A 9,161-nucleotide genomic window follows, 5' to 3' on the forward strand; every position below is an offset into this window, starting at 1 on the left:
TTGGTACTTTAAAATCCATTTAGTGCCAACTCTGTTTCACAGCTCTTCCCTTTTTATTCGTCTTTAGATTCGCATCCTTCCAGACAAGGCAACATTCCGTGAGAGTGGAATTCACAGAAAAACACTCAGTCCTATTTTTGAAGAAGAATTCGTCTTTGATCTCCCACCTGACAAGATGGAACAGAGTGTCTTGGAGATATTAATTTATGATTATGACCAATATTCTCGGCATCAGTGTATGGGAAACATTGAGGTTCCTTTGAAACATTTGAATTTGTGTGATAAAGTTACGATGTGTAAAGGGATATCTGCCTGTGATGAAAAAGATGATAAGGTAATTAAATTAATTAATTTTGTTATTTTTATTTTCAGATAATATTTTTATAATATACATCTATATTATGGTTTGCATACACTGTCTAGACAAAGCCTTATGGCCACCTACCTAATAGATGTCCCCTAACCTTTAGACGATATTTAGAACATCCCTCACTGTTCATTCTGCCAACCTTTTGTCATTATATTTCATATTATTTCATAATTTCATCTTTTTCATCGTTTTTATCATCTTCTTCATCATCTTTATCATCCTCTTCACCATCTTTATCATCATTTTTCATCATTTCATTTGTTTAATCATCTTTATTATCTTCTTGCATCATTTCATCTGTTTAATCTTCTTTATCATCTTTCATGATTACATCTTCATCATTTCGTCATCTTCTTTGCCATTATGCTTCAGGGAAAACAGATTATGATGGCAGGAGGTAGAAATATAAAATGTTGGGAGCTGAACAAAAGTTATTTAAAATCTAATGTCAAAAAGAAGATCTGGATGTCCCAAACGTTGTAAATTTGTTGCAACAATTATTTGTTGGCAAAATTTTAACAACTCCTTCACTGAATCTGAACAATAGAGCACACATCTTGGTTGTAAACATTTGGAAATTCCAATACGATCGCTAGATGCTTTAATCGAGTTTTTGATGAAGTAAATGAATTTCAGATTCAATCAAAAATGTCTATAAGTCGAGAAGGATCAAACTAGTTATGCTGATAATCAACCGTTGTTGTTGGTTTGTTGCTTTGTTCAGCCGTTGTTGTTAAGTTATTAATCAGCAGTTATACAGTTAAAAACTGAAAAAACATCATTTAATATAAACTATGGTAAACGACTTTCTGCTTCACTTAAAAGAGGTTTAAGAACTTGTAGACAATCTTCCAAATATCTTTTCGATATTTGGAAGATTGTCTACAAGTTCATCATGGTCTAAATTTTCCATTATATGATTTTCAAAGATGTCTGATAAAGTCTGAGTGGATTATTATCGTAGGTATGTTGTTTCTGCTTCTTGGAATTAGAGTTGCTTCTAAGAAGAAATCTAGGGATAATTAATACAACACAACCACGACTGGGAATTACGGCCCTGCCAAATTACAAACTCTAAACAGTTGCGTAACTTATCCAGGCATAACGTGAGTTCTGCATACAGGTCCGGAGGCCTCATTTCAGCAAGGATGTGGAGCTGCTGGAACGAGTACAGAGAAGGGCAACGAGATTGGTGAAGGGAACAAAGTGGTGCTCTTATGAAGAAAGGCTTAAGTTTTGCAAATTGCAGCTTCTGGAGACTAGACACCTGCGAGGCGATCTGATTGAGGTGTATAAGGCCTTGAATGGATTGAGCAGGCGCAGTGCTGATGGAATTCTTCCTCTTGCTTAGATTACAAACCTGAGGGGTCATAGATTCAAACTGAGGGAAGACAGTTGTAGAATAGATGTGCGGAAATTTGCCTTTGGCCAGCAGGTAGTTGATTGTTGGAACAAATTTCCATCTATTGTTGTGGAATGTGATATCGTAAATAAAATCAAGGAAGAATTGGGCAAAATACTATAGGGAATGAATGATGAGTGAGATAGGAAATATCGTTTTTGTTTTTCTTTTGGCTGATGCTGTATTATCTTGTTTTCTTGTATCATTTTACACTGCTATTGCTAATTTAGTCGAGCATTACTGAGAAAACTAGAGTAATTATTTATACAACAAGGTACGTGGAGATGCTAGAAGATATTAGACGGTACGGTGTCTAATAATTTGTCTTGGCAGCGTATAATGTTTAAGAAAAATTTAGCGCTAATCTTTCTCATCTTGCGCTTATTCATATTTTAATTTGGATAATATCAGTAACGTTAACTCACTAGAGATATCCAACGTATAATTAACCTTGAACTTTATTTTAAACCAGTTTAAATTTTGTAAATAATTTATGCAACGAAACGTTGTTTAGGCACCATTATAATTCACACCGTTTTGCTAATTTTCTTCCTCGCAGCCAGAACTAGGCGATCTGATGTTCTCTCTGGGATACCTTCCAAGTGCGGAACGTTTTACTGTGGTCATTCTGAAAGCCAGAAATCTGAAACCAGTGGATGAAGTGAAACATATTTCAGGTAATTACTAACAGGCGCTGCTGGAACATAATTTCCATTTGAACTAATTAGTTCTCAGTTATTCTACCTATGCATGCACTTAATTAACAGTTGAAATCTTGGAAAGTATACCGTAAATAAAAAAAAAATATATATCATAGTTGATGCCAACCGACTGGGAATTAAAGAGCAATCATTATATTTATTAACCAAATGAAGTTTACACTGGTATTCACTTCCCTGTAATTAAGCACTCCATATAGCTAGAAAATTCCAGGAACAGTCACAGAAAGGCGCTGCTGTCGTGAAAAATGACAAAGCTATCAGTGTATGGTATATTGTTTCTTCATCTATCGTTACATTTATTGAACGTTTGTGCCTCACAATATTGCAGTTGATATAATCACCGTCCTCCTCACACCAATGGAAAGGCCTGAGTTCGATTCCCATCAGTGACGCGAGAATGTTTTATGAGTGTTTTTCACAACGTGGCTGAGTTGATTGGTCTTAAGAGAGGATAGCATGATTTTTTCTCCCGGAAATTCGAGTAACATGGTTTTTTATCACGTACAGTAACCAGTAAATCGGCCACAGAACGCGCGCAGATTACAGACATAATTTATACAGCGCAATATGGGCCAAACTGCCAATCTTGAAATGAAGGCATCGAATCAAACTACACGGGCGAAACAATTTCTAATGAAAAAACGGATACTTCTGATGGAAAATCCTTCCAGCTCTTCCGATTTGACTTTATCTGACTCTATTTTCTATTTATTTTCAAGTCATAAAACATCTCCGGACACAATTTCGATCTCAGGAGGAAGTCCAACAGGGTACGAGGTTAAAAATCGATATCAGTAAACGGGTTTCCTGATATACTCCTAATTGTGGGGGAAGAGAACAGTTTCATGTAAAGTTTTCCAAAGGAAACTTCTTCGAAGCAGGCAAAAGAAATTAATTGGTAAAGCAAATATTGGGCGCCTTTTAAACTTTCTTATAGAGTTATTCCTGCAAAGTTCTACCCACAACTCATAAAATAATAAAACAAAATAAAAAGTAAAATGATTACATTAGTAATTTTAAATAAATACTCTACGAAACTACGCGATAGCAGAGCAAAATTGTAAACTTATTGAGATCGAGGTAGGATATTATTTTATAAAATTTGAATTAAATTATAAGTCGATAATAAGATGCCCAACTGATCAACAATCTGTAACTTTGAAAATGTACCGATATGATAAGAAAGGAGATATTATTTCAACGCTGGTTATTGCAGAAATTGAAATAGTTTCATTAACCAACGCTTCAGTGACCTGCAGTCAAAGCCCGATTGCTGTTATCGTCGCTGAAGGGACAAGAGCATCCCCAGACGGTCGATCGTAAAACTTAACGCAGAGAAACGTTGTTTTAGGAAACTATTTCAATTTAAAAGTTTCGATACCACTTTCAGGATCGTTATCAATTTCAAACCTGACAACGATTCCCAAGATGATACGGAAACGTCTTCCTAAACCTCGCACTTTAGGTCTCTTCAGTGACATAAACAAATGCGCCTCTGTTCAAACGTATTCCATCTCTGCAAATTATTTTTTCTATAAACTAGGACAGGCCACGCTAATAAAAATTTCCCCTCAACAGCTTGAAGAGTCTCTTGAGTTAATCCAAAAAGGCTTTCAGAGTATAGTGCGTACAGTCGTGCGTGGACAGAATTGCCGTCCTCCCCACACTCGTTGCATTATTTCACCTTGTACTTATTTATCAAATTGTCATTTGGTGTGTAATTAATGTTATTAATAAAATATCTTACACTGAATTTTTAATGCAGAATTATAAACAACAAATAACCAGTAAATTAAATGTACAATAGGTTTAACGAACTCAATTTCATCTCTTCCTGTTCCTAGCCCTCTTCTTCAGTCTACGATATCCATCTAGCAAAGCGACCAACGTTCCAGCGTTTTTTTCCCTCTCAGTCTCTTGTCCATTAATTTCTATTGCATTCCTTAACAAACCTCAGTACATGTTCAATCCATTTTCTTTATTTTCCTTATAGTCCTTATGATACTTCAGTTTTCTTATAACCTCTAAACTGTTCCTCATTTCTAACCATATCTGCCCATTTCACCCTGTCAAGCCTCGGCATCTGAAGAGCCTCTCAGTTCTTCTAATATTTTCCTTCTTTAGTGCCCATACTCAGACCCATAAAGCATGTCGCTCCATACAAAATAACACCCTATTCCCTAACCTGATATCCAATCTCCCTGTAAATATCTGCTTCCTCTTTTCAAATGCCATTGCAATTGCAGCTCTAATTTCCTACTTCTTCCATCACTTGTTATCAGATAGTCAGGATATCTGTATTTATCAACTTGTAATATCTCTCGCCTTATCATCCTTTAACAGTGATTTCCTTTTCATCCCTTCCTACCAACATAACTCTACTCTTACCAAAATTTATTCTCATCCTATATTCTTCATAATTTTCCATAAATCTTCTTAACTGACCTTAATAAATCAGTATATATACAAGCACAATATCTATTATTCATCATCACCAGCCATTGTCAATCCACTGCAGGATGAAGGCCTCCTTAACACGTTTCAAGAACCTGCGGTCTTGTGATTCCTGTACACTAGCAAATTTCACAATTTCATTGATCCACCTGATCTTTGGTCATTTTTTTGGGGGGCCGTTTAGGGTCAAGCGGTATCCATTCTAAAACTTGTTTGGTCTATCTATAGTCAGTTCTAACAAGAGAGTTATCTTGATATGTGACCTGCCCATTTCCATTTTAAGCGCTTTGTTCTTTCAATGATGTTGCAGACCTTGGTTTTTTGGCTAATCCATGCACATGTTTTTCGGTCTCTTTCGGTTATGTTCAAAATTCGGCGCTCCATACTTCTTTGTGTGACCCTCAGTCTTTGTAAAGCTTTGGCATTCAATGTCCGTGTTTTACAACCATAAGTTAGGACAGGGAGGATTCATTGATGAAACACTTTTCGTTTGAGACAGAGTGGAGTGTTTATCTGGAAGACTATATTAAGTTTTACAAATGTTTGCTACCCAATTTTATGCGCAGTTCAATTTCCATCATCTCTGTTGAAAATTTATGATAAATAACCGTTAAGAACCATGATAAGAACCGTTAAGAACCATGATATGAACCGTTAAGAACCAAAACGGACTACGTTTGTTGTCCTTTGCCGCATCTAACAACCTGATCATTGGAAACAGCCATTTCCAGCACCCTCAAAAACATCAACTTACATGGCGAAATCCATCTGGCAAGGACTCAGCAATCCTGGACTATTTTTATCAATGCCAAATTTCGCTCATCACTCATGGACGTTCGTGCCATGAGGGGACCTGATTGCGGATCTGATCACTACCTCATCCGGGCTAAGGTGCAGCTCAAATTACGGCATGCAAAAAGATCATCTCGGTCAGCCAAGCTGGACTGGAGGCAGCTAATGAATGCTGCCAACAAACAGGCATATCAGATCGCCCTATCCAACCGCTTCGAGATGCTGGCCGTGCCCGAGGATATAAATGAAGAAGAAAAGCAGATCTCTGATGCCATCCTGGAATGTGCCAAGCCCCTATGTCCACCTGCCCGACGTCGAACGCAACCATGGATATCAGACGAGTACCTCGACCTCGTGGACAAACGGAAACAGGCAAAGTTGGTCGACTTTGAACGGTACCGGCAGCTAAACCGAGAAGTCCGACAAAGAATGACAGCAGAAAAAGAATCATACTGGAACCAAGTGGCAGACGATCTTGAAGTGGCGGCATCCAAGAACGAGTACCGCACTCTCTACCGCACCCTCAGATGTCTGAGTGGAAAGACCAAATTGACTAGTGACAACATCAAGAATGCTGATGGGACCTTCGTGCGATCACCATCCGAACGCCTGCAACGGTGGAGTGAATTCTTCAAAGCTTTGTATAATCACGACCCACCTCAGGGACCGCCAGCAACAGCACTCTCGATCGACCCCCCTGAGGTCTCCATGGTCGATGTTGAGCCTACAGTAGAAGAAGTGAAAGCAGCCATACAATCCCTGAAGAATGGCAGGGCACCAGGAGTGGACCAAGTCACCACAGAAGCAATCAAAGCCGGGGGAGATGTACTGCTTCGCCGACTACACTCACTCCTCAAAACCATCTGGTGCACTGAACAAATTCCGCTAACATGGAAGAAAGCCATTATCGTACCGATCCACAAGAAAGGTGATAACCGGGACTGCAAGAACTACCGTGGCATCAGCCTCCTTTCCATCATCGGAAAGGTCTTTATGAAGATCATCCAGTCAAGACTGCAAAAACATCGCGAGCAAACCAGTCGAGAAGAACAGGCAGGATTTAGACCCGGGCGAGGATGCTGTGATCAAAGCTTTGCCATTCGTCAGCTGATGGAGGAGAGGATCCGGTGTGGTCAGCGAACCGTCATTGTTTTCATTGACTTTAAGTCTGCTTTTGACTGTGTCCACCGGCCTGCCTTATGGAAACTACTAGAGGTTGAACATGTACCTCGAAAAGTCATCACACTCCTCCAAACTGCATACAACGGTTTAACCAGCCAGGTGCGCATCCAGAACGATTTATCTGAGGAATTTACCATCCAAACTGGAGTCCGCCAAGGGGATGTAGCCTCCCCGTTGCTTTTCAACATCGTGGTCGACGCCATTATGAGGCAAGCATTCAGAAACAGACAGGGCATACAATATGACAAGGATCACTATGTGACTGACCTGATGTTTGCTGATGATAGTGCTATCCTTGCCGGTAACGACGCTGAAGCCACGGACATCCTCTACGACATTGCCCGCATTGCCCGGCCTTACGGTTTGAAGATCAATGCTGGTAAGACAAAGGCCCTGACAACAGATGGGTCGCAAGCCACCATCTATCTCGAAGGCGTCCAGATCGAGCAAGTGCAGGACTTTAAATACCTTGGGTCGCTGGTCCAGGAGAAGAAAGTTGCATCCACCATGGAAATCCACAGCAGAATTGGACAGGCGGCCACTGCGTTCGCCTCGCTCAAATGGTGTCTGTGGAAGAGGACCAACATTTCCACAAAGACTAAAATCCGACTCTTCCGGACTTTGATCCTGCCCATTCTTCTTTACGGATCGGAAACATGGATTTGTCTCAAGTTAGATTTGAACAAACTTGAGGTATTCCAAATGCGATGCCTGCGGCAGATCTTGGGCATCTCTCTTCGCGACCGCATCACTAATGATACCATCCGCGCCAGATGCCAACAGCAACCAACCATTGCCGACCAAATCCAGAAGCGAAGGCTTAGATGGTTTGGCCACGTATGTAGAATGGGCACGAACAGAATACCATCCACACTCCTTTGAAGACAACGACCCACCCAATGGAGCATCCAACGGACCGCGCCTAGGAAAACGTGGGCCAAGCAAGTGGAAAATGACTTGAAGAGCCGACGTCTCGACCTTAACCAGGCCAGGACTGACGCCATGGATCGTAAGGTATGGAAGAACATCACAGAGCAAGTCCGAAACCCTGCGGCACCTACAGCAGCATACAGGTTGCGTGGCCAACCGCCTCCCCCAGCTGCCAGCTAAGGACCAAAGAAGAAGAAGAACCATGATTTCATAGTCAGCATATCTTGCTACCAATCAGTCGCAAGCGCTCGTTGATACAGTTTGGCTGATGGAAAGAGAGTTACCTTAAAAAAATAAGATGTCTAAATAAATTTATATTTAGAAACCAATTAATTTAATAAAATAGTTAATAAATTTGAAAGAATGCATTTTAATTTTATTATTTTTCAAGTATTTTATAATTATAAATAACGGTTTTCTTATTAGGATTTTATTATTACAATTATTATCAATTTTTATTATTAATATATAGTATTATCATTTTTAAATCCGAAAAGATTTATCGTATTTAAAATGATAATGCGAATTAATTCAAAGATTAATAAGAATCCAAAATTTTATTTAATAGATCCATACGTGAAAGTTGCCATCCTCCTAAACGGCAGGCGATTGAAGAAAAAAAAGACTTCCACACAGAGGGGTACACTTAATCCTGTTTTTAATGAAGCACTAACTTTCAATGTGACTAAAGATATATTAAAAATAGCCACATTAGAATTTACCGTCATGAATGATAACATTTTGGGGCAAAATGAAGTTCTTGGCAGAGTAATTATTGGACCAGAATCGAAAGATGACGAGGCAGCCCATCTAAGAAATATGATGGCTTCTAAAACAGCTGTGGCAATGTGGCACACCTTGGTACCACTCGACAATATCTGATTTCTGTTTATTTTCGAACTAGAAACAAAACTGTAATACATAAAAATATAATAATTACGCCCAATGTTTCTCAAGTTGTAAATTTGGTTCAGTTGTAGTTCCTTGGATTTCAAGTTGTACAAATTGTTATATGTACGTTGTATGGAGTACACGTAAGTTGTAAATTTACTATGTAAGTTTCCTTATATTCTCAAACATAAAATAATAAAATTAAACGCTTTCAAATATTCTGCCATCGTAAAATTTGATAGCATAATTTGAAATGTTCTATTCGTAACTCAGAATGAATGTTTTAGTACTTTGACTTTTGTTTTTATGAGTCGAATGTTAGATGTTTACAGTATATGGTACATAACAGCGGTATTGTTAATCATTTCAATATACCATTCCTTTTGAGAATCTGTTCATATATATATATATTTTTTAT

At 38.8% G+C, this 9,161-nt stretch overlaps 1 protein-coding gene across 2 annotated transcripts in view; it reads left to right on the forward strand.

The window, feature by feature from the left end:
• Positions 1-8,921, forward strand: part of LOC150087879 (synaptotagmin-5-like) — an 88,963-nt gene extending 80,042 nt beyond the window's left edge. For both annotated transcript variants that reach the window (XM_090370490.1, XM_090370491.1), the window contains exons 5-7: positions 68-334; positions 2,332-2,449; positions 8,421-8,921. In XM_090370490.1, coding sequence (XP_090226616.1) covers positions 68-334; positions 2,332-2,449; positions 8,421-8,734 — 699 coding nt within the window. In that variant the 3' untranslated portion in view covers positions 8,735-8,921. The remainder of the gene's footprint in view (positions 1-67; positions 335-2,331; positions 2,450-8,420) is intronic.
• Positions 8,922-9,161: the final 240 nt, after the last annotated feature.

The sequence above is a fragment of the Mastigoproctus giganteus genome, chromosome 3 (assembly GCF_048544385.1).
Source record: "Mastigoproctus giganteus isolate SK-2022 chromosome 3, ASM4854438v1, whole genome shotgun sequence".
Taxonomy (NCBI): domain Eukaryota; kingdom Metazoa; phylum Arthropoda; class Arachnida; order Uropygi; family Thelyphonidae; genus Mastigoproctus; species Mastigoproctus giganteus.